The sequence below is a fragment of the Mustela nigripes genome, chromosome 5, assembly GCF_022355385.1.
Source record: "Mustela nigripes isolate SB6536 chromosome 5, MUSNIG.SB6536, whole genome shotgun sequence".
In the NCBI taxonomy this organism is placed as follows: Eukaryota; Metazoa; Chordata; class Mammalia; order Carnivora; family Mustelidae; genus Mustela; species Mustela nigripes.
In genome coordinates, this window is record NC_081561.1 from 3090168 (window position 1) to 3116590 (window position 26423).

At 42.2% G+C, this 26423-nt stretch overlaps 1 protein-coding gene across 1 annotated transcript; it reads left to right on the forward strand.

Annotated features, from left to right (window-relative positions):
• Positions 1-24620, forward strand: WRNIP1 (WRN helicase interacting protein 1). The gene is made up of 7 exons (XM_059399335.1): positions 1-1087; positions 3254-3445; positions 4834-5075; positions 18089-18318; positions 22344-22499; positions 23221-23300; positions 23886-24620. Exons 1-7 carry the CDS (start codon positions 272-274, stop codon positions 24159-24161), a joined length of 1992 nt encoding a protein of 663 aa, XP_059255318.1. The 5' UTR covers positions 1-271; the 3' UTR covers positions 24162-24620.
• The last annotated feature ends 1803 nt before the right edge of the window (positions 24621-26423 follow it).

Below are 26423 nucleotides of genomic sequence, written 5' to 3' on the forward strand. Positions count from 1 at the left end.
GGCGTTGCCAGCGGCGGCTGAGGTAAACGGCTGCGGACTACTCTTCCCGACGCGCAGCGCGAGGCGCCGCCGGCGGCCGGCCGAGGGCGGGCCGACGCGGGAAGCTCCGGACGTGAGGCATGAGCGGCGCCCTCCCCCGGCCCGCGCGCGTCCTGCTGCCTCCCCGAGCGAGGGTCGCGCGGCGCGGGGCCTAGCGGCGGGCATCTCGAGCCCTCGGCGTGCGCAGGGGCTGCTGCGGCCGCGCCGGGCGCCGGCGAGGGCGGCGGCCACCATGGAGGTGAGCGGGCCGGAAGACGACCCCTTCCTGTCGCAGCTGCACCAGGTGCAGTGCCCCGTGTGCCAGCAGATGATGCCCGCCGCGCACATCAACTCGCACCTGGACCGCTGTCTGCTGCTCAACCCCGCGGGGCACGCGGAGCCCTCGGCCGGGCCGCACCGCGCCGGCGAGCGGGCCAAGGGGCTCTCGCCGCCCAGCGCCAAGAGGCGGCGGCTCTCCGAGAGCTCGGCGCTGAAGCAGCCGGCCACCCCGACGGCGGCGGAGAGCAGCGAGGGCGAGGGCGAGGAGGGCGACGACGGCGGCGAGACCGAGAGCCGGGAGAGCTACGACGCGCCGCCCACGCCCAGCGGCGCCCGCCTCATCCCCGACTTCCCAGTGGCCCGCTCCAGCAGTCCCGGGAGGAAGGGCTCGGGAAAGAGGCCGGCGGCCGCGGCCGCGGCGGCGGGCAGCGCGTCTCCGCGGAGCTGGGACGAGGCGGAGGCGCAAGAGGAGGAAGAGGCGGTGGGCGATGGCGACGGGGACGCCGATGCGGACGGCGAGGACGACCCGGGCCACTGGGATGCGGACGCCGCCGACGCCGCCGCCTTCGGGGCCAGCGGTGGGGGCCGCCCGCACGCCCGGGCGCTGGCGGCGGAGGAGATTCGGCAGATGCTGGAGGGCAAGCCGCTGGCCGACAAGATGCGTCCCGACACGCTGCAGGACTACATCGGGCAGAGCAGAGCCGTGGGGCAGGAGACGCTGCTCCGGTCCCTCCTGGAGACGAACGAAATCCCCTCCCTCATCCTGTGGGGACCGCCGGGCTGCGGCAAGGTGAGTGCCGCCTTGGCAGGAGGGTTCCGAGTGTCGATCTCTACGGGTCGGGCGTGGATCTAACGGTCAGAGGCGGTCGCCGAAGAACCCGCGCGTCCACCCTGGATGTTGAGGCCTGAGGGCAGGGCCTCAGATACTATCTGAGCCGGGGCCGCGCCTGGTCCACAGGTGGAGTTAGTGATGGGTGTGAAAAAGCCACACCGCGCCAGATTTGTAAGACGCGTTTTCCGGTCATTGCCAAATGAAGATGTCCGAATTCATAGGTTTGCAAAAATATTTGGACTCTTAGATTTGAGCTATCTCAGTGTTCCAGGTGTGCCTCGACCCTCCCATTAATAACCCAATTCTCAAGCAAATGACATGCTGCAAATTGCAAAGGAACATTTGTATATTCGATTTGTAGGTATATGGGTTTAGCTTTGGGGGGGGGGATCAAAAATTTTTCTGTTTCGATTGTGTTTCTCTTCCCGCCCTCTAGCTGTTGGTTTATTTTTAACAGATTGGTGTTTATGTATCCTTGAGAATGTACTTATTTACCAAGTCTAATATGAAAACTCTTTTCCCTTTCCAAGTCGTTTTATCTAGCATTTCCATAACTGTCCTCACCATGCTTTCTGCTTTAGAGAAGAAACATCAATGCATTTTGATGCCCACTTGTATGTACCTTGTTAGAAATTGGCTTATGTCCAGAGGAAGGTGGTTCAGATATTGGGGTCTAGAAAAGGTGTCATTGGAGAACACTTGAGAAACAGAGGCAGAGTTAAGCAAAACAGAAGACTAAGAGGTGTTTAAATATATGATTTTTTTTTTTCCTATCCACAGGAAGAGAGAGGAGGATGAGCAGCAGTGAGTGAAAGGCAAAATTCAGTATCAGAATGTAAAGGAACCCTCTTAGCTTTGTGATTCACACTCCTTAGTTAGTATGCAAGGGCTTTAATGATTTTTTTCCCAGTTTTTCTTTCTGACTTCGTCTCCAACTTAATCACACCTTCCTTTGCTACAGTTCCTGGAATGCATCTGGCTCATTTTGTGCCTTATTGTTCACTTCTATCCCAAATAATTTACCCAGAGGGAGATTTAGTTGCTACCCTATTTAGGAGATTGAGCAAGAGCATTATTAATAATTGTTTGTGAAATCTTTACATAAGGTCATGAGAATGGCTAATCAGCTGTTGGCAGACTAGATGGCAAGAAAAACCTCCAGAGGAAAATGAGTGGGGTGAACTAATAAAAGACGCCATGCAGAAGATGTGATGGGCTGCTCAGCATCGTGGTTGGTGGTCACAAGCCTAGGCATATGTGGTGTGGAAGCCCATAGGCTGGGATTTGATGAAACAGCAGCCACAGTAATTTAATGATACACTACAAATTTTAGAAAATAAAATGTACCTTCCCATTCATTCAGTATCGAATTTGTCCCTCTCATTAAACACTTTTTCTTTATTTTCATTCTTATTATTATACTTTTCTGTGAACAATAATAATGATATTAATAACAGTATATGCAATTTTATGGAACACCTGGTACGTACCAGGCACTAAACTGTGGTTTCCTTGGATCTCACCATTGTCTTCTCATAACTACTAACATGGTCAAAGTGCTATTGTTTAGTCTACTTCCAGAGCAGACATTCAGAGGTGGCAGTATGCAGTCATCGTTAATGCTAGGTAGTTGTCATTGGTCTTTCAGTTCAAAGGCTCACTCCTTTTCCAAGCTGCACTGGTGAGCCTCCAGTTGTAGAATTGAGTGATTCTGTGGTTCTGCACTCCATTTCTACAACTAGTCCTTCAATAGCAGTGCTTTCTTGGCTGGAAGAGGTCACAGCTGTCACTCGGGCTCTGCTAAATCAAGACAGCCGCTCTTTATGGGGATTCCAAAGATCTTAGAGTCCCCAAAAAAGGAATCAAACAGGGTTAGATATAAAGGAGAAAAGGTCAGGATTAGCCTAAGGTTTAGCTACTTTCCTGTTTTATTTTTAACTGTCTTTTTTTTTTTTTAATTTTTAAAAATGTGCTCTGGTATTTCAGATTGCATCTGTGCTGCTGAGCATTCTTTAGAGTTCAAGTTGCTTGGTAAATAGTGCTGATGCTGCTTGTGTTAGTGCCCATGGGTGCTTTTCTCTCTGTGTCTGATCAGCTTTCCAAACTCTGTGTCATATTTTCTAGACCACTCTGGCTCACATCATAGCCAACAACAGCAAGAAACATAGCATAAGATTTGTGACATTGTCTGCAACAAATGCCAAGACAAATGATGTGCGAGATGTCATAAAACAAGCTCAAAATGAAAAGAGCTTTTTCAAAAGGAAAACCATCCTTTTTATTGATGAGATTCATCGGTTCAATAAATCTCAGCAGGTATATTAACTTCCTTCTACCTCTTGGTCATTGTGAACATTACAGTGAATATAAAGTATGTGAGATTACTTTGAAAAACATAAAGCACTATTGCAAATATAAGAATTACTGTTATTATCTGTTGTTATAACAGATTATATATATATATATAATATATATATCTGTAAACAACATTTTCACTACAAAGCTCATATAACCAAGTGATAAAAATGGAAAGAGAGAGGAACAACTATCCTAGTATATTTCTGTGCATAAAGAGGTATAGATTGTCAGCCCATCTCCTTTGAGCCTTTTTCCCCACTTTTTCTTAGTGTTTTTTGGTGACAAGAAAATGCTTTCTGTCTGATAAATGAAATTATTAATATGGTCCTGAGTTATACTGTATCAGAAAAACAGCTTACCAAGTTCCTCATTTTTACAGATTTTTGGATCTCAATATTAAGAGTCCTTAAGAAATTTAACTTGATTTTAAGATCCTTATTTTAATATTTTTAAAGTTCTTTCCTGTATAGTGTTACTTTTTTATTTTTAAAATTAAAGAGCGTTTTCTGTGACCTCAGAGTTTCAGCCGGGTGAATGTTATAAGATCTAATCACTACTACTTATTTAATGGCTTTCTGAGATAAAAGTAAAATTACAGTTTATTTGTATAAAAAAAGTCAAGCCACTGTTGTATTTTTGTAAATAAACATTAACTTTTTTCTTGCAGTACTTTTTTCTCTGATATATTTTGTTAAAGCTTTTTAATCAGAGACAGAAATATTTTATAAAACCTTACTAAGCGGTTGTTCCTGATCTGAATCTCTTATTTTTTTATTTTTTTTTTAATCTGAATCTCTTTTTAAATAGACTCTTCAGAGTTCTGACAGGATGTTATCGCTTTCAGTTTCATTAGACTATTAACTCATCTGAGCATTTCTTCCCTATAAGACAATGTCCAGTGGTTACATATTCACCAATGCATATTTACCAAGTTTGTTAGGAAGAATGGCTGTTATGACCGAGTACTCCAGAGGAAAATTTTACAAATACTAATGTTGTTGTGTTTTCTCAAACTCGAATAGCCACCTGCCCGTTGGGATAGAAGCCTTAGGATAGAAGATAATTTTCTAAGTAAAAAAATCATTTATCTTGAAACTACATTAGAATTGTACTTTGAGGTTTAGTGTACCAGCAAGGGGCCAGGTTCAGACATTCACATTGCAAAAGGTGTGTTTTTGGCTTAAAAAGCGTGAGTTGCACTCACCCAACAGTGCATCCACATCAAATGAATATAAAGCTGTTGTTCCTGAACTCAAAACTAGGAAAAGGAAGGAATGGCCAACTTACATAGGATTCTGCAGGTTGTTGGCTGGAATCAATTTCTTCTGTTTTCCTCCCATGATTAGGACACTTTCCTTCCTCACGTGGAATGTGGGACGATCACTCTGATTGGGGCTACCACGGAGAACCCTTCCTTCCAGGTCAATGCTGCTCTCCTAAGCCGCTGTCGGGTTATTGTTCTTGAGAAGCTTCCTGTAGAGGCAATGGTGACTATTTTAATGCGAGCGATCAACTCACTGGGAATCCACGTCCTAGACTCCAGCCGTCCCACTGACCCTCTGAGCCACAGCAGTAACAGCACTTCAGAGTAAGTTGACTGTGGGCAGTATCCCGGGGGCACACACCTCTCAGAGAATCCCCTGGCAGAGAGCCAGAAAGGGCTGGACGGCAGTAAGGAGAGGGCAGGGACAGAGAAGAAATGTTGATCTAGTAACGAAAATAGGAGTGGAAGAAAGTGCTCAATTGTACCAAGTGTATCTCTGCAAATGTTTCCTTTCTTTTAAGATGGATTTTATAGCCCTGTAAGGGGTGCATCTAATTTTTCAAGCTTTAACATTGTTTTGCGTGTTTTTTCAGTCCTTGGGTATTTTCATTTGTGCTTAGGGATTTTTTTTTTTTTAATAAGACTTGGAAGACTATGGGAAGCCTTACTGATTATTTTCTTTCATCAAATAGGCTTGACCTACAAATCTTTCTCGAGATTTATATTCAGATTCCCAATTTTTTTTTCCTGAAGTTTACTCCTCTTTTAGAAATATTAACTATAAATTAATGTGAATGTTACCATAACAATTTTTAAATCTTTTAAAATTATTTTGCACATTTTAAAAGTGAAGCTCAATTCTGTAAAAGTAAAGAAACTTTACCTGAAAATGACATATTAAAAGCTCTCTCATTCCTTTTGGCATTCTGTTTCTGTATCATGAATACTGTGTAAGTTCATTAATACCAGAGTATATATATGAAGTTATATGTAATCAGTTAGTTTACTTGGGTTAGAGGTTTTCTTTATATTCGAATATATTCTTCAGATATTGTTTATTCATATGTCAACTGAAGTAACGCAGTGGAACATAATCTGGTGTGATGAGAGACTAATGCCTGCTTCTTCATGCTGTGGACCCCACAGCTGCTGGTGCCTGCCCCGAGGCCAAGTTCTGGAGCCACTCTTCTGTGAGGATTAAAGTACAAGACATAGTTTTAGGTTCAGGGTTTAGGTTTCAAAATTCTCTCCCTGTGTGTCTGGCCTCTCCCATTTGCCCCTGTCTCATGTTGGAGGAATTATGCTGTGGCTCATGAAAGCCTTGAAACATGGCCAAGTACTCCCAGGTGCAATGGAGTCCCATCAGTTTAGGGTAGAGTTGTGATGGCATAGCCATCAAAATCGTGGCTTAAAAGAAACACAGAACCTGCTGGTATCAGTTAAGTATATTCATACTTAGAACCCTTTGTGTGCTGGGCACTTGTCGGGGTCAAAAGGGGCTACATACAGCCAGCCCTCACATTTAGTATAACTGTCCTGTAAACAACATTTTCACTACAAAGCTCATATAACCAAGTGATAAAAATGGAAAGAGAGAGGAACAACTATCCTAGTATATTACTGTGTATTTTTATTTCTGTGTACTAGTTATCATAATATATCTACTACGTATTCTGCATTTTTATTAATTAGGGTAGTTTTATTGATTTCATTCAGGTCATGATTTCATGGAGTTGTTATTCAGATATCCTCAGGTTTTTTCTCTCCAATCACTACCATGCCAAAATTAGGTGAAATGAGAAAGACAGTGGAAGAATCGTGGAGCTCATTTTAAAAAGGATTTCCGCATTTTAACCAGATCTCCGAATCATTTGCATGCATATTAAAATTTGAGAGGATAAGTGAAAGAATTAAGATTTCTCTATTACTAAGACTACGAGCCTGATACAAAAGTGAGCCAATGATTCTTAATCTGCTAAAACTATATTTCAGTCAAAGAAAACCTGCCATGTACAATAGATTGTTTGCTTTTTCCACCATCACTCATTTGGAGTTGATCCTAATTATTTTTATTCACTTATTATTATTCTTAGCTTATTTTTATTCACTTGTTTCCTTTCTAATTCCCATCCTTCCCCTTCCTGGGAGGGCTAAGAGCATAAGAACTTGTCCTCCTTGTTCATATTTCCAGCATAGTGCCTAGTATATACATGCTTAGTAAATGGTTTGTGAATGAATAAATTCTAACTTTCAATTTGAGAGAAATCGTTTAATTTTTAATTTTTGGATCATCCAGCATAAGGGATGATTGCCTCACAGCCTGGATGTCAAGAACCTTTTTATTTAATACTACTGCCTCAGCAAACAATGAAATCAAAGATTATTAAGCTTAGTTAATTGATTTACTTGTTAGCAATTCTGAAAAGAAAGTTAAGTTGGGAGATGCCATAGGCCGCAGAAAGAACTCTTATATTATAAGTGATTTCCTAACTGAAGCACCTGATCACTCCAGTGGAGAATTAAAAACAGGTGTTGTTTTCTTTCAATTTTAGGTAAAATTGTACTTCCACATCTATTGACTGGCTTCAAATGTATATACATTCTTGTGAACATAAATTGGGTTTGGTAACACTAATCTAGCTGGAAGGAACGACTTTAAACCCCAAATAATTACTTCTCTGGGAAGCCCTGAGTGCATTTGTAGTCTTGTGTTTTGGTGCCCTAGTTTACGGAGAAATCTAGACTACCACTGTGCATGAGAGTAGCTGAGCAAGTACTGGTCTGGAAACTAGTAGAGCTGATTGCTAGACCATTGTTGGTTTTTCTTGAATTGTGAATTCTCATCTAGTATATGTTTGTACATGACAGATTCTTGTGAGAGTGAGATAGAAGTGTTCTTTTTAAATTTTTCTTTCCGTATTTATTTCTTGAGCATTAATTGAAGGCCCCACATATAACAGGCATTGGCTGAATGTTGAAAAGTGCATTCCTGTCCGTTTAGAGAGCTTAGTATATGATAAGGAGATAAGGTGAGTAAGTGGGCTTCCAGGGACGTGCTACGATTGAATTATGACCAAAGAATAATAGGGGATAGAGGAGAGGCATCTAGAATATGTGAAATCAGATATCTCACCTGATACATGAGGGGATGCTGAGTTGAATTTTGAAGAATAAGCAGAATTTAACTAGATGAAATGGAAAGTTCATTTGGCAAGGGAATATAGCACCTGAAAGTCAAGGTGGTAATAAATAGTATGATCCACTCATTATAGCTGAGTGGAAGAGTGGGCATGAGGAAGTGGTGGGCAGTGAAGCCAGGGAGGAAGGCAGAGCCAGATTATGAAAGACCTGTGTGCTAAGGTAAGGTAAGTGATGTGGAGAGCTATGGGAAACCATAGAAAGATTTTAAGCAAGAGAGTGACATATCAGCTCTACATTTTAGGAAGATTGAGAATAGCATTGGAGAGATGGTAGGTTGGAGGGGCTTCCCTGCCCCTCACCAGAGATCAGGAAGATCAGTTAGGAAGCTGTTACAGTGGTGCCGAAGATAAGTGACAAATGCAAGTGACTTGAACAAAAGCCAGAGCTGCTCAGAGAAGTTGGAAAGTCAGGTTGATAGGCCTGGGTGTGAGGAGGGAGGAAAAAGGATTGTCTAAGATGACTCTCATACCAGGTAACTAGGCAAATAATTACACTTCTGGCAAGAATGGTATGAGGAAGAGGAGCAGAGGAGGTGTGGAGTTCAGTTCGGGACTTATTCAGCTTGTAGGGCCTCTGGATGATTCATATGAAGAGGTTTTCTAGGCAGTTAGATAAAGAACTCAGGAGAGCAGCAGAGTTGTTTGAGTCTGAGATTTGGAAGCCACCAGCACTTCAGAGAACATACAGTCCATTTGTTTGAGTAGGAGAACTGAATGGAGCCAGGAAGTAAGGGTAGTAAGTTGGAGACCTGTCAGCATTTGTTGTGTAGGAGAAAGACAAAAGTTTAGAAAGGTAGGAAAACCAGAAGGATGCTCCGCAGAGAAGAGCTTCAGCAAGCCAGGAGTATTCAACGCTTTTGAGCCAAACTTAGGATTCAGTTTGGCTGCATATATTGGGAAAAAAATCAAATTAACTGCCATAAACAAGATAGAACTTTCCTTTTCATGTTAAAGAGTCCGAAGATAGACAAGTATAAAACTAGCCCTGCAGCTGCTAGTCAGCCTCATGGTATCATCAGGGACCCAGACCCTTATCTTTCTGCTCTACCACCTTCAGTGCATGGCTTCTACCTCATGCCCCAAGGTGGCTACTGGAGCTCTAGCCATCATATTTGCCTTGCAGGAAACAGGAAGGAAGAAGAGTCAAAGAAGAGCATCTTCCCCATCCCCACTCCCCTATTTTCCACTTCACAGCTTTAGTGAGACATTTGCAAAGTGTAATACTCTGTACTCAATTGTGATTTTATTGTGAAGAGAAAGATAGAGGTAAGCTGGTGATTTATGTTGAATTATCCATACCATAGTTCTTTTGGTCTGTTTGGGTAATCGGCAGTTTTATTGTATTTTACTAAGTACCATGGTCACATGGTACAAACAGTGAAGCGTGTTTTCTGTGCCTTGGGTTAATTTTGTAGACCAAGCGGGGGAAAAATCCATGGTCTGTCATCCAATGAACTTGTGCTGCTGGTGATGAGAAAGTGAACTAGTGTTGTCATTCTGAGAACTTGCTGCTTTGAAGGATTATAGATTCCAGATAAGACATATGCGTGTTCAGAAACCCCCTAAAGAATCTATTGTTTGTGGGCTAGATAACAGTGCATTTATTTGTGGGTATGAGGAGAATAAAGTGAGGAGCCATGATTGCCCTGTCACTGTCTAATGAGGCAGTTCCGACAGTTGCTTCGAAGTTATAATGGCTCTGTCCTTCTGAATTGAGGGTGCTATGGCTTGACTCTGAGACTGGGGCTTTTCTGTAATTACCAGAAGAGAGCCCGCACAAGCTGGCTGTAGGTTTGTTGGGCTAGGTTTTATTACTTAATATTATTAATATTATTACCTGCCTTTCATAAATAATCTTTTTCTAACACTAAATGAGAGAAAGGTAGTGGACCACAGAATAGAAAGTATTGATCAGAATGAGTTGTGGATTTAGTTAAGAGTGGATTTTAATAATTCTCCTTAAAAATGGTTTGGTGTAAAGAAAAAGAGGTATATAAGCATATGTTATAGAAATGATGAAAAAAATAATGAAAATAATGTCAACCGGAAACACCGATCAATCTCATTGATCTTGTATGTTTCCTGTTACTGCCGTCACAAATTATGGGTATCCCTACTTTTTGAAATCCACATTATACCACTTCACATTCACAACAGACCTACATTAGTAGGTCATGAAAGAAATCAGAAGAGGATTTTCCCTCTTACCAAAGGGGAGGAAAAGGCAAAAAGCAAAAACAGCATTCTGCACTTGTTTTTCAGTGAGTCCTTTAAAGAGGCAGTACCACCTAGCAAGTAGAGTGCCACCACCCAGCTCCTTCCCCGTGAACTACATTCAGCCTCTCAAATCAGGCCACCATAGCTTTGGACCATGTCTGTGAGCATATGCTTTTTATCTTAATTTATTTTGTGCACCTGTTAGCAAGATGTCTCCTAAGATCTCAGAAAAGCCTGAGAGAGGTCACTTTTTAGATCTGGGAACACTTAAAAAAAAGAAACAAACAAAAAAACTCCATTGTAAATTAATTAATGTTAACTGCCTTTTCATGTTATGCTATTTTGGCTTGCAAAAGGTTTTAAGGGAACCCTCTATTTGCAGCTGGAGCTTCTGGTGGCTTCTGGCATTCCTTGGTTTGTGGCAGGATCACTCCAGTGTCTGCCTCCGTCTTCACATGGCTGTCTCTGTGCCTCTGTTTTCTCTTACTGTCTCCTATGAGAACATTTAGGATTAAGGTTAACACTAAATCCAGGGTGATCTCATCTTGAAATCCTTAATGTGGCTAAATTCACAGGTTCCGGGACTAGGATTTAGGTACATCTTTGGAGGCCAATGTTCACCCTACCATTCTCTACCAGGTATAAGGTATGGTGTAATTGGAAAAGATGTGTGCTGCCATGGGATTAAACACAAACAGGGCATCATCTGTGAAGCTGATGTTCTCTCTTTTTGGGGAAAATAGTTTTGTTTTGGTTTGTATTATTTTTAGTCTGGTTAGCCTTGAAGATTTGCAGTTCTAGAGAGTATGCTGCTGAAGAGGCTAATTAGGATGATTCTCTTCGATATAGGTATCCCTACCTACTTGTATTAGATGAGGAAATCTGAGGCACAAAAAGGTATAACAGTATGTTCAAGCCCACCCAGCTTGACTGTAGGAGGGCTGGATTCTGAGGCACGTTTCTAGCCATAGGCATACCTCAGACATAATTTGGGTTTGGTTTTCCACCATTGCAATAAAGTGAGTCATATGAGTTTTTGGTTTCCCAGTGAATATAAAAATTAGGTTTACACTGTAGTGTGTTAAATATGCAACAGCATTATGTCTAAAAAATCAACGTGCATACCTTAATTTAAAAATAACTTTACTGGGCACCTGGGTGGCTCAGTGGGTTAAGCCGCTGCCTTCGGCTCAGGTCATGATCTCAGGGTCCTGGGATCGAGGCCCACATCGGGCTCTCTGCTCAGCAGGGAGCCTGCTTCCCTCTCTCTCTCTCTGCCTGCCTCTCCATCTACTTGTGATTTCTCTCTGTCAAATAAATAAATAAAATCTTTAAAAAATAATAAAAAATAAAAATAACTTTACTGTTAAAAAATGCTAACATCATTTGAACGTCTGCAAGTCTTGATCTTTTGGATGGTCTTGCCTTGATATTGATGGCTGCTGACTGATCAGGGCGGTGGTTGCTAAAGGTTGAGTTGCTGTGGCAACCTTGTTAAAATAAACAACAGTGAAGTTTGCCACAATCAGTTGTTCTTTTCACAATTTCTCTGTAGCTTGTGATGCTGTCTGATAGCATTTTACCTATAGTAGAACTTCTTCCAAAACTAGAGTCCATCCTCTTACCCCCTGCCACTGCTTGATCAACTAAGTTATGTCATATCTGTATCCTCTGTTGTCATCTCAACAGTCTTCATGGTCTCTTCACCGGTAGGTGCCATCTCAGGAAACCACTTTCTTTGCTCACTCAAAAGAAGGAACTCCTCAGCATTCAAGTTTTATCTCAAGGCTGCAGCAATTTAGTCACATCTTTAAACCCCACTTTTAAGTCTAGTTCTCTTGTTATTGCCACCACATCTGCAGTTCCCCCAGTGAAGTCCTGAACCACTCAAAGTCATCCACAAGGACTGGAATCAGCTTCTCCCAGTGTCCTGTTCATGTTGATATTTTCATCTCTTCCCATGAATCACAGATGTTCTTAATGGCATCTAGCCTTATAAGATTTATTTCTGAAATAATAAGACCTGAAATGTTGAAATGACTCCTTGATCCATTAGTCACAGAATGGATGTTGTGTTGGCAGGCATTAATCTCTTTATACATCTCCATCATAACTTTAGGAAGACCAGGTGCATTGTCAACAAGCAGGAATATTTTGAAAAGAATCTTTTTTTTCTGAGCAGTAAGTCCCCACAGTGGGATTAAAATACTCAGTAAACCAAATTGTCAACAGACATGTGGTCATCTAGGCTTTGTTCTTCCATGTATGAAGCACAGGCAGAGTAGATTTAGCGTAATTCTTAAGGGCCCTGGGATTTTCAAAAGAATAAAGGAGCATTGCCTTCAACTTCCGCTGCATTGGCCCCTACCAGGCGAGTCAAATCACCCTGGTTTTAAAGGCAGGCTTTGGCTTCTCTCTACCAACAAAAGTCCTAGATGATACCCTCTTCTAATAGAAAATGGTTTTGTTTACATTGAAAATACACTGTTCAGTGCCGCCTCCTTCGTCAGGGACCCTAGCTAGATGTTCTGGATGGTTTGCTGCAGCTTCTCCATCAGCACTGGCTGCTTCATCTTGTGCCCTGATGTCATGGCGATGGCTTCATGCCTTAAACCTCAGGAACCAACCTCTGCTAGCTTCAGATTTTCCTTTTTCAGCCTCCTCACTTCTCTCAGCCTTCACAGAATTGAAGAGAGTTTCCATTGCATTCTTAACTTGGCTGTTTGGTGCAAGAGGTTTTTCACCTGTCTTGACTTTCACTGTGCCTTCCTCACCAAGCTTAATCATTTCCAGTTTTTAAAATGCCAGACATGCAACTCTCCTTTTCATTTGAATGTTGAGAGACCACTGTAGGGTTATTAATTGGCCTGATTTCAATATGGTTGTATCTCAGGGAATAGAGGAACCTGAGGCGGGGGTGGGGAGAGAGATGGGAATAGTTGGTTGGTAAAGCAATCAGAACACAAATATTTGTCAGTCAATAAGAGTTCTCTGTTTTGTGGTTTGTGGTGCCCCAAAACAATTAGAATAGTAACATCAAGGATCACTGATCATAGTTCATCATAACAAATAATGAAAAGTTCAAAGTGTTTCAAGAATTACCAAAACAGGGCGCCTGGGTGGCTCAGTCAGTTAAGGTTCTGCCTTCGGCTCAGGTCATGATCACAGGTTCCTGGGATCGAGCCTCTGCACCTTCCTGCAGAGCAGGAAGCCTGCTTCTCCCTCTCTTACTCTCCTTGCTTGTGTTCCCTTTCTCTCTGTATCTCTCTCTGTCAAATAAATAAATAAAATATTTTTTAAAAAAATAATTACCAAAACAATGGCCTGGAGACACAAAATGAGCAAATGCTATTGGAAAAATGGCCCTGATAGATTTGCGTACTGCAGGCTTGCCACAGACCTTCAATTTGTAAAAAATAATAATAATAATAATAATGTCTGTGAATTGCAATAAAACAAAGCAAGGTAAGGGAGATGTGCCTATTCTCAGTTGAGAAGGGATCTAGGTACCAAGTTAAGCAAGTTACTCGCTTTCACTTAGAACCAGGTTAAAATGCTACTGGGAAAGATTAACATTGGACTCTTTCTCTGTGTTTCTTCATTAAGAACGATACTTTTAATTTGTAAAGGATTAGGAACAAAAGATTCCCATCTATAGCAGTATTACCTTTTAACCACATTTGCACATCACATTTTACCAGGAATACGTTTTGAAAATATAGTTGACCCATGAACAACGTGGGTTGGAACTGGCTGGGTCCACTTATACACAGATTTCTTACAGAACAATACTGTAAATGGATATTCTCTTATTTTCTTGATAACTTTTCTTTAGCTTATTAAGATTATAGCATGTAGTAGGGGTAACATACAAAATATGTGTTAATTGACTTGTTATTGGTAAGGTTCTGTCAATAGTAGGCTATTGATCGTCACGTTTTAGGGGAGTCAGAAATTTTATGTGAATTTTTGACTGTGTTGGGGGTCATTACCCCTAACCCCACATTGTGGAAGGGTCAGATCTGCAGGTACCCAGAGTCTGTCCCTGGAGGTTTTAGTATCAGTAAATCTGTGATTAGATATACACATCTATATTTTAGGATAATTCTCTGTAATCTGATACATATCCTTGGTTGAGGACCACTGTTAAGCAGTTGTTACCCTGACCATGGAGTGTTCCTTTTCTTTAGTGAAAGAGATTCATAGAGTATAGTTTTGTAATTTATGGAGAGAGAATTTGAGCCATACATATTTTTTTATTCTGCTATAAAATAACAAGTACATTTTCACTTATTTTCACTCCTCTTCCAACTTAAACAGCTCACCATATAAAAAGAATTCTCCAAATCCCAGTATCCTCCACCACAAAAACAGTATGCAGAAGGATTCAGGCCCTTGGAAATAAAAAGGAAAGGAAGAAGCTGTTCTTACAGCATGCTTCCCATATTCCTGTTAAGACCAGAGCATTTCTGTTCAGTTGGAGAAACAAGGCTAAGTCTTTGATTTCTTCATCCAGTAACTGGGAGTATGATCTTTTCAAATGCACTTATTTTATCTATTTTTTATTTTCTATAGTTTATGCTTAAATTTCAAAATAATGTCTCTGGACTAGGAGCGCTCTTCCAAGATTATTTGTGCAATAGTTACTGTTTCCTAAGGGGTTTTGCAAATACCAATATAATATTCCTTATTTTATTCCTGTCGGCGTGAACATTCATGTGCTCCCTCTTCTAAGATCTCAAGATATTTTAACACATTTTATTACTTTTCAGAACCGAGGTAGTGTAAATTTGGGTTCAGGATATATTGGAGAATAGATAACCTTTTGAACATTCTGTACAGTGTTCTTAATAGCAAAATTTCATTTGGTAAGTTGCTTGTGTGACAATTGTGAGGGCCATCAGCAGTCACCTTTTATTACTTGAACAGAGTTGCTGACAGATTCATCTGTGTTTAAAAATACTCAATTCTGGACAGGGTTAAAATTTGGAGTGTGGATCATATCAAGGGGGAGGAAGTATGGAACATTGGGAACTTGGGTGAAAGCTCTCAGCTCTGGTTTTATTGTGGCAGCTGTCCCACTCCCTGTGACTCCAAACCTGATAAAAAGGACAACAATAGAATAATTCATACCTTGGTTAAGAGTTTAAAAACTGAAGGAAAGATTCTATTTTCTGACCCATAAAATACCCACTTAAAGGCTTATTTAAATTTATATTTACTTAAATTTATAAACTTTGTGCTGTTTATAAGTCTATGGCATGGTCTGCTAGTAGGCTTCTCTCAGATATTAAAGCCTACTCACTGACTTTTTATGAGGACCAATGGAAATGAGGGCATAGAGTCAATGCTCGGGTGTATAAGGACACTTGCCTTTTTTCTGTCCCAAAAGCACTTCATGCTGCTAAATACTTACAGTGGACAAGTTCATAGAAAGGGGATATATGCCAAAGTACTGACATTAAGGAAGTACAGCAGTAGGTGATTTTTGCCCCTATGTGTCTATTTTCCAATTTTTATATAATACACACTTTGTTTAGAAAAGTAATATTCAGAGAGTTCTGAATATTATTTAATTGTTAAGGATGCAACTATATATAGTAAGATCCGAATTTTGTTTTAAAAATTAGATGTAAGGTTGATGGTTCCATGGTTGGCTGGATCATAAAGGAAATTTAACAAATGACCCAGTAGCTATTGTTATCTTTAGGTGGCACAGAAAATGATGTCTTTTTGTTTTTTTAATGTTTTCCCATATGTTATAATTATTAAAAAATAAACATTTCACTGAGATTGTGGGGAGAATTGAATTTAGTCCATTCATTGTACAGATATCAAATGCCTATTCTCTCCCAGGCACTAGGGGTATAAAAAAGGAATAAAACATAATTCCTATTCTTGAGATCTCCACATTTAGTGGGGATGGAGAGATGACAAATTTGATCAACAAATGGCCCCACTCCTGTGATGGCTTAGTCAGTTAGGATTGATTAGGTCTCCTACTTTACTCCTTTTTTCTTCCTGCAAATGATCCCATAGGGTCTTTGTTGCTAGGAAGCTTTCCAGGGAGATGGAAGGCTTTGCTTTTATTAGTTCTGGAGCTGAAATGAGGTGTTCAGGCACCATCTCTACCCACTTCCACCCTCCCCATACACATACATGTGTGCACACGCATGCACACAACTCCGATAACATACGGTAACCAAGCCCCTGGAGTGCCCTTCCCTTTCAGGCACTTCGGTTGCTACCGCACCCCCTCTGACGTTAGTCCCTCCTAATACATTTTCTTGAGTAGGTGTTATCTGTCATTTTCTTCCAAATCATCTAGAATCTGCTAAACAATATCTGTTTGCAAAATGCTTCATCAGCTTTACATAGTGCCAGTGATGTCGGTTTGGTGTGTGTTTTGAGTATCTATCTGGTCAAGAAGGGAGGAGGATGGGCTTCTAAACTGTAACCATAGTTTTCGGGGGGAGGCAGCTGTCAGGAGGAGTGTGATAAGAGAACCATTCATTATCGGCTATGAGAAAACAGGTGCCTTTTGTGTAGTGATAGATGAGAAACTGGAAGTCTTGATTTGGTAAATAAGGGGCGGGATGAGGCAGTCTTTAAGATGTTAGAAACAAGAGGCACCTGGGTGGTTCAGTCAATTAAGCCTCTGCCTTCAGCTCAGGTCAAGATCTCAGGGTGCTGGGATCAAGCCCCATGTCCGGCTAATGCTCAGCTGGGAGTCTGTTTCTCTGTTTCCCTCTGACACCCCCACCTGCCTTCTTGTGCTTGCTCTTTCTCTATCTCAAACAAATAAGATCTTTTTTAAAAAAAGCAAGATGTTAGAAACAAATCTGTTAGTGAATGAAAAGCAAATTGGTGTGAGTTCAAGTTACTCACTAAAGCCGAGTAGCGGGTGGGTGTATGGTATGGAATTACGCAGAGACAGGCTGGGATCCCCTTCATGGACTGGACCCTCACCGCCCTGCCTTGGCCCAACACCATTGGTGCCTGTGCTTTGTTTTCTAGGTAGCTGATGAGGACGGTCCCAGTCAGCTTATTAATTAATAGAGACATTTTCAGCTGAAGGTTGGCAGTGACATGGTGAGCTTAACTCTGAAGAATTATATTTTGCTTTGCGAATGTGCAGCTAGCAGCTAGACAAGAATAGTAAGACACCTCTAAGTAACTATATGTGTGAGATATTTTATCTAACTAGACTAGAAATAGAAAAGTTTGCTGAATTAGACTTGAGAACAATCCTAATAGGTCCACATTTGGAAATGTGATGGTGGGTGACTTATCTCAGGTCTTACAGCCAAGTTTTGTCAGAGTCTTCTAATGGATACCCAGACTAGTGACGTCTCCACTACTCTGTGCAGCCTTTATGTGATTAATACCTTCTTGGGAACATGCCTCAGGCCAAAATCCCAGAGGCTTGCTCCTCGGCCCCGTGTGTCTAGAGTAACTGGGGACCCAGGTTGTTTGTAAAATGAGGGACATTAACTGCATGATGCAATCCTGGCCCTTTCCTGTTTGGGAAGTGGTCTGAGCGTACCTCTCTCGTCAGGATGTGCACTGTGTTTGACGTATGTTTTCTGTATACTATAATGAAGCCCAAGTATTTCTATAGTTTTCACTCTAGTAGGATAGAACCAGAGAAGCCATGTATCTTTCCATGCCTCCTTCATGCATGCTTATGGGTGTGTGCTTATACAGCAGAATAATCTCAGGACTCTCAAAATAATCTTATGACTCCCAGTCTTGATAATGCTTCACCATATTGACAACATGAGTTAGGGAGAAAAGGTAGAAGCATTGAACCTACAGTAGCTTTTTAGTGACCTTGCTGAGAGCCGCTCTGTAAAGGTGCTACAGAACAACAAGTGTCAGATATGAAAGTGGAGGTAACTAACCCTGTTTGTGTTACAGGCCATCCGTGTTCATAGAGGATAAAGCAGTAGACACCCTGGCTTATCTTAGTGATGGGGATGCTCGAGCTGGATTGAATGGACTACAGCTGGCAGTGCTGGCCAGGTTAAGCTCTAGGAAGATGTTCTGTAAGAAAAGTGGGCAAACCTATTCTCCCAGTAGAGTTCTGATCACTGAAAATGATGTGAAGGAAGGTCTCCAGCGATCTCATATTTTATATGACCGAGCAGGTAAGTAACAGAAAGTGAAAAGAGGGGAACTTTAATGAAATAAGTTGTATCTACACATTCCCATCCTAGACTTCTGGCTTCAGCTGAGTTCAGAACATGAACCTCATTCTCAGTTGGATCTCCATATTGGTAATTGAATTAAACCTCCAACTCAGAGCCTGTTCAAAGACCTAGCTTCCTGATTGATCTTTCTTGTGAGAGGCACAGAGCAGAAGCTATCCTGATAACTGAGAGGAGTTTTCGTGTTAAAATTGCAGGCTTCAGACCTGCTTTGTAAGGTAGGTAGGTATTTTTTCCATTACTCTCTGTAGTGCCTTTTAAGATAAAAACATTTTGAAAGCCCCTACGTTCACAGTTGACAGTAATTTTTGTGATCATTTATAATGGCAATAATAACAAGACTTTTGCAATAAGTGACTTAGTTCTATTAGTTTAATGAGAAGTAAAGTCCATAATTTCTAGAGTCCCAACTAAAAATGAAGTTTATGTGGACCTGGATGTGATGTTTTTGGTTGTGGTAGCTTTTTTAAACAATTTTTCTGCATACACCGGTACTTTTGTAGAACTGCGTTTACAGGTAACATTTAAAATAGACTCTTACTAGATCCGTGATCCAGCAATATTAAATGTCATAAGCACAGCACAGTTGTATCTTTTTATATAAGGGATGGGTGGTGAAGATTAGCATATGGTAGATTAGGCTGGACTCTGGGACTTGAGTATTTGTGATTCTGGATAGAGAATCTGCAGTAACTGGAATCCCATACCTCTAAAAGTAATGCAAGAAATGGAAGCTGATCATTAAACATTCCAGATATCACATAGCACCTTGTCTACAATATTCTGAAATGCTTTTTGATGATGGAGAATATGTCTTACTGGTTAGAGCAGTGGGGTGGAGGAGCTTAAGAATGACTTTGGGTTCTGGACATTACCTCCTGATGAGCAGAACACTGACTTTGGACAAGTGGCAGAAGCTCTTCAGCCTTAGTGTGCCTCAACTGATTGGGAGCTGGGTGCATGGGAATACTAATAAGTACTATGGACACATTAGTTAGGGACTTATTAGAGGCATTTAACAAACAGTCCTGTCTCCTCTCTGATGTGAACATGCTTCTCAGCAAGACTTCTCCTAGCACAACCCAAAGATCTCCGGTGGCCAGCTGTCTGTGCTCCTGAATGTCATGGGATGCTGGGAAAGTCTGAAAAGTAAAGTGTTCTAGACAACAGAGCTTTGCTTTCTTTTGGCCAAATACAAGAATGGGGGATATGAACAAAATTTAAAATTTTAAGAGGTAAAAATATTCCCACATGCTGGGTTCTCCATCGTTTTGGGGGGTTCCAGCAACAGGTATTGTTCTCCCTTATACGTGGCCTAAAGGAGACTCTTCATTTTGACTAGATGAACTGGAACTGTTCTTTCACGTTTTATCAGACTGTCATTTAAAAATCAAAAGGGTACCATTTATCATAACATTAGTTAACATTGAATATTGGAGCATTTTATATATGTTGTTCCTTTTTTTTAAGTCTTAAAATAACCTTAGGAGGTAGTTATTAATAGTATCTCCATTTTATAGATAAAAAGCTTGCCTTAGTTCACAAAGCAAGTGATAAAGCTCATTCTCAATCACAGGTATAAGACTAGTTCCTAGGACTACGTCCTTCCCCACTGGCGGTGCTGCCTCCGTGCCAGCCCCGGCCTGACATCACCAGTTTCCCGCTAGAGCATGTTCATCACACACAGTCACACACACTTACGTGAGTACACTCACAGACACCCATATGCACACAGTGGATATCAGACATGTCTAGTCCTAGGATTTCTACTTCTCGAGGCTCACATTCCATCCAAGGGAGCCATGCGCCGTGGGAATCACTTTCTCTATAGCTCTGCACTACCTGTGGAAGAGCTGGGGACAGTGGAGGCTGCCTGGTGTCAGGCCTTGAGAACCCACACATTCTACAAGTCCTATGCTTACTGTGACTGTGGCCCGCCCTGCCGCTACCCCACTGGAGTGTAGCAGCACAACCGTGAATCTATAGATACTCATAAATACAGTTCAGATCCTAGAGAATTGTTCTTTTCCAAGCTGTGTTCCATAAATAGGGATGATAGAAGCATTGCCCTGGAAACCTGCTAGCTTATACTCCTGGGCCTTTTTATAACTCTGGTGAGACAAAAATCCCCAGCCCCAAGATTTTAATTATTTCATGTCTTCTAGTATATAGTTACCCACTTCTAGGATCCATTAACTAGCTCACATATTTAGGTATCAGAGTGAAGAAATTTCTAAATGAACACAGTTTCTCTGCCTTGCATTGAGGTCAGGGTTCTATATAAATAATGTTAAAATTTTAAGTTAAAAAATTTTATATGATCAAAGCAAAAATGGAAGCTAGCGTAGAGTAACATCTAACACTTCCATGTTTCTGTAGTGCTTACTCCATACCAGGCATACATTATTTAAGACTCAGAACCCTAAAAGCCAGCTAGTCTTTAATCCCCACTTTACAAATGAACTGCCCGAGGCAAAGAGAGGATCAGTAACATGTTCTTAGTCACGTAGCTAATAAGTTGGGTGCTCACATCCAGGCTACCTCGCTTTAGAGCCCATGCTCTTCCCTGTTAATTAGCCTCTCATCTTTGACCTGCAGTAAAGGTATGAGTCAGTGAGCAAGTTTGTCAGGGAGATTGATTGCCACCTCATTTACGTTTCACAGAAAGTGGTGCGAAGCAGCTTCTTTCATCTCCCACGTATCTGCAAGGTGGCCAGGCCTGTGACTGGGGCCAGGACCTTGTGGTTTTCACCCAGAACCCTTTCCCACCCAGTCTCCTAGACAATGTGACTTAGCTAGGAAGCCCAGAGATAGATGGCAAGTCCATTTGTCCACAGGAATCTGCTGGCTGGACTAAAAACCACTGATCCGCCCTCTGCCTGAATGGGAGGTGTTTGGGCCCCTACAGTCAGCCTCCTGGGTCTTTCCTCCCTGACAAGCCAGCGTCTTGTCTCATGCTGTCTTCAGAGGAAGTCCAAAGACGGTCCTACCAGCATGGTCAGCTGGGGGGGACTTGCCCCTGGGGCCCCAATGCTGTGCAGAGTAGGTCATGGATTCTCTGTCCACCTTGGCGCTTCCCTGGAAGGACTAATGCAAATAAGAATTCCCCTGCCTTTTTTATGAAGTGACTATTCTCTCCTCACACTTAGGGAAGAGTTGATGGTCAGAAAATCCTGAAAATTCTCTTCTTAATTATGTTTTTTTTTTAAAGCATATTTCACTGATTTGTTTACATGTGAATCCTGGGTGAAAAGTGGGGGGAAACCCAAGTGGTGAGTGGGGGGCTATAGTGCTTTCAAGGTGAGAGCTCTTAGTCCATGTTTCAGCCCTTCTGAGATCCTGCCACATGAATGTCCCTGTACCAGATTTAAGCGACCACAGCCTTTAGATACCAGAAAGACAGCTGGAAAGGACTTAAAAACCCCTCTGAGGAACAGAGGGGCCATCTGCAACAGCTGTCCTTGTCATTGGCTCTCCACCCTCATGTCTCCAACCAGGCCCGGGGACAGTTCCTCAAAGTGACAGTGGGGGCACATGGAAACAATATCAGATTAGTTCCCTCCACCTCTCATTGTGGCAATCCGCGGAGGTCCAGGAGAACCAGCTCTCCATGTGCTGCTCTCCTTGTCCCCAACGCAGGCCTCTGCTCGTGTTCCGCACGGGCAGCACAGGTACTCCAGCAGCCTCCTGCGCTGAGGCTGACCGGGTTATGAGACAAGCCCACAGACCCCAGAGGGAGCTCCTCTGGTCTCCAGCATCCTGCACTGGTGCCATTGCCTCCTGCTGCTGAGCAGCTTGAGGATAGCAGTCAGACTTCACTTTCCCCAGGCTTTCCTAAGTCCCTTATTCAGGCTTCCTTAAAATCAACCAAGTGGAACAAACCTATGGCTTAGATGACCCTCCTATGGGCTCTGTGGATTTCCTCTTCTGCCCATAATCGAGCACGTGCTTTTTGTGTTACCTAGGAGAAGAGCATTACAACTGCATCTCTGCGCTTCATAAGTCCATGCGGGGCTCAGACCAGAGTGCCTCCCTCTACTGGCTCGCGCGCATGCTTGAAGGAGGAGAGGACCCGCTCTATGTGGCAAGGAGGCTGGTGAGGTTTGCCAGTGAGGACATAGGTGAGTGTTCTGGGAAGGACCAGACCCTGGTGTTCACCAGAGTGTGGCTTTTTATGTATGGGAGCCGGGGAAGGGGGCATTCAGAAATGCTGACCACTTTGGAGCCTAGGAATTTCATGGGACCATGTGGACAGGTAAGGAGAAGAGAAGATAAATAGGAACTGACTGGTTTATTTCTTGGCATCGTGTATGTGCTTTTGAGTGGTTATTTTCTGAAGAAGTCATCATTATCTGTTTCCTCTTCAGTAGTGCTTTTCCTAACATGGGTATTGAAATAGAAGAAATGTTTTAAATGCTTTGCAGTCATGTTCAGGTTTCATTGGACAGCTCCTGAAATAAAAAGGGAAGATTCTGGACACTATATAATGAAAAACATTAGGAAAACATTTCTTTGATATAGTAAATGTTTTGTTTTTAATGTGTCTGTCCTTGTGACTGTCTGTATGGCCTTAGCCCCTCATGTTTGTCATTCACACTCTCATATTTTTCCTACTAGATGTAGTTTTTATCCATGAAGAAACCATTCTTGACACCACTCAGTAAATATTTCTCAAATAAATTAATGAGATCAGAGGAGAATCTGTTCTGATAAATGGGATTTTTCTGGTCAGTAACATCTACAGGCAGTGGTGATCTCTGGTCGCATCAGCTCATAGACAGGTCTGGGTGGGAGTGTGCATTATGACTTAAACTTTCCTTTGTCTTTCCGTGTGTGTGACAGGTCTGGCAGACCCTTCTGCATTAACACAAGCAGTTGCTGCCTACCAAGGCTGTCATTTTATAGGCATGCCCGAATGTGAGGTAAAGTAATCAGCCCAGTTCTTCGCAAATCACTTCCTTTCTCTTGTGCCATATCCCTTTGTGGATTTGAACATATGTCCTGCCATCACCTTTGATGTACAGGCCCACCAAAGAAGCTGCTTGGCTTTTCAACTCCCTTTTTAGAAGCTTACACTCTAGAGGGGAGACCTTACATATAAACAAGGTCATGTTTTGAAACTTTTCTGTAGTTGTGGTTTCAAAGAAAGTGCTCAGCCCTTTCCTGGGGCAGAAGTATTGAAAGTGCTGAACAGGAAGTTTCTCTAAGTTCACTCATAACCAGCAGCTTCATATTTATGTTTTATATGTTGGGGTTTTAAGAAAAAAAATCATTTAATAAAAATTCTTCTCTTTAACAAAAAAAAAAAGAAAGAAATCTTTTTCATCCTCTTACCTCCTATAGGAATTCCTTCTCTCCATCATAACTGGTTATTTTGGCTGTAGGTAGAAAAGGAGGATAATAAAAGCATAGTGAGAATCGTTTCCGAATTAAGTAGGGATGTCATAAAATAGTCTATAGGACAGAAACTTTCTGGCACCTTCAGTAATGTTTTCTTTTTGTCCTAGGTGCTTCTGGCCCAGTGTGTAGTCTATTTTGCCAGAGCCCCGAAGTCCATTGAGGTGTACAGCGCCTACAACAACGTCAAAGCATGCCTGCGAAACCACCAGGGGCCCCTGCCCCCTGTCCCACTGCACCTGAGGAACGCGCCCACCAGGCTGATGAAGGATTTGGGCTACGGCAAGGGCTACAAGTACAATCCCATGTACAGTGAGCCTGTGGATCAGGAATACCTGCCGGAGGAATTGAGAGGAGTCGACTTCTTTAAGCAAAGGCGGTGCTGACTTTCGTAGGCTCTGATAGCAGTGGGATGTGTCTGTTTTTTAAGGAGAGCGAGAGTAACAGAGTTGTGGAGTCAGTTGCCCGTGGAAGTTAAACGAGACCAACATTTTGTGCCAGAAATGTCAGAGTTCCTTAGGTGGAGGCACACGTACTTCAGCTAAATGTGTAACATTGAAATTGTGTTCATTTGCACTCTGTGCAACGGTTATGCTTATGAAAATATCTGGCAGCTTTGTGCAATGAATTAATGTTATAAGGAATTATCTATTTTGTCATAGTATTTAAGTCATAATGTCATTTCAGAATTCAGTTCTGTAGGATTTTTTTTTCTTTAAAAGATGTATATTCAGGGTAGTTTGAATTGGTAAAAAAGATGTAATTGTGATTTAATACTGCATAGTGTTTTGGGTATTTTTTTTATATGCAAAGGTCTTATGAGCCAATAAAACTATTTCAAAGTACTCTTCAGTTCTTTCACGTCTCTCCCACCTGGGGTCCTAGCTGCCAATATCGGTCACCCTCACGTGTTGGTAGGTAAATACTGTGAAAGAAAAATGCCTGTAGGTGAGAAGGTTGGAAGCTTAATGAGAAGCCTGTGGATCTTTGTAAAAATCCATTTTAAGTTTTAAAGGAATATGCTAGAGTTGTAAATGGCTTATGAAAGAATCCAGTAGTTTCTTCTTCCTCCAGTTTCTTCTTGCAGCTCCGTGTTTCTAAATGAGGCATTCCTATTTTACTTTTGTGATTTCCTAAGCGTAAATACCACACTCGTGCGCGCACACACACGGCTTTGATTCCTTTGCAGCTGTTTCTAATTCTTCCCAAACTACTTAATAGTCATCCACAAGAATCGTCCCTTCAAGTAATCAGTCAGTTCTGTTTCTTTCTCCCTCTCCCCCAACCTGGTGTGATCCCTCCAGGAATGCACTTCCTTCTGTCCAACCGCTGCACAGCTGATGTCCAGGGACTCCGCTGCCTTTCTCCTACACGAGGATTCCTGTTTTCTCCATAGTATACCAGCCGTCTCGGCTCATCCCCACATTTCTGTCCAACATAGGCTTTACGAGTTTGAGCAGGCTGGAGCGACAGTGACGCACTCAGCAGGCCTGGTGTGTTAACTCCCCTCCTCTGTCTGGGCATCTCCCTTGTACCTGCCTCACGTGTTCTAGTTGTGGGGTCCAATGCTTGCCTTTTTCTCCTGAGGGGATCCACATGCTTTAAGAGCTTTATGGAACAAGGATGCATGGGAGGCAAAATACTTCTAGCTGTTAAGAGTCTAAAAATACCTTTATTCTACCTTTATTCTACCTTCAGACTTACCTGATAGTTTGGGAATAAATTCTAGGTTGGAAATTACATGTCAGTTGTCTTCCTCTTTCCCATGTTGCTATAGAGAAATTTGAAGACATTCTGATTTGTGACCTCAGCAAGCTGATAGAATCTTCTCTCTTTGATCCTAGTTTTTAAAAAGCTCACAGTGATCTTACCAGGTGCTGAGTGGATCCTTTCAGTCTAGAAATTCATGTCTTTCAGTTTGGGGAAAGTTTCTTTATTCATTTACTAAGTGTTGGGTACTTGCCTCATGCTAAGCACTCTTGGGAACACATCAGCTAAGGAAAAACAACATCCTGTGCTCATGAAAAAGATAGTATGAAAAATCGTATTTTAATATGTCCGCTGATGATGAGTGCCACGAGAGAAATAATCAGGGAACTGAGCTAGAAAGGGTGAGGAGAAGTCAAGATTTTATTTGGAGTAGCCAAGGTAGACTTCGTCAAGAGGAGAGTATTTGAGTCAAGAATTAGAGGACATGATTATGCCATTCAAGGATAAGGGAGAGCGTTCCAAGCAGAGGGAACAGCAAGTACAAAGGCCCTGAAGGAAGGTGCCTGGCTGGCTCAGTGCTACAGAGGAGGTGAGTCTAATTGGGATGGAAGAAGTAGTGGAAGTGGAGAAGAGATGATGGGGGTTTGGATTAATGTGGCACCTTCCTAGTCCTGGGAAAGACTGGCTTTTACTCAATGATTCTAGCAAAGGAGTGTCACAGTGGCACTTACATTTTGTAAGGATAGCACTCGCTGCATTGTTGAGGGAAAGCAGGGCAAAGCAAGGAGAAGGGCCATCAGAATGTGCAGTGCTCCGGTGGAGGAGGTGACAGGATTGGTGGGAGCGGGCATGGTGAGGAGTGGTGTGATTAGGAATATGCTTGACGAGAGAGTGCACTTCCTCACCTCCATTTTCCCTGAGCTTGGCCCTCTTGAACT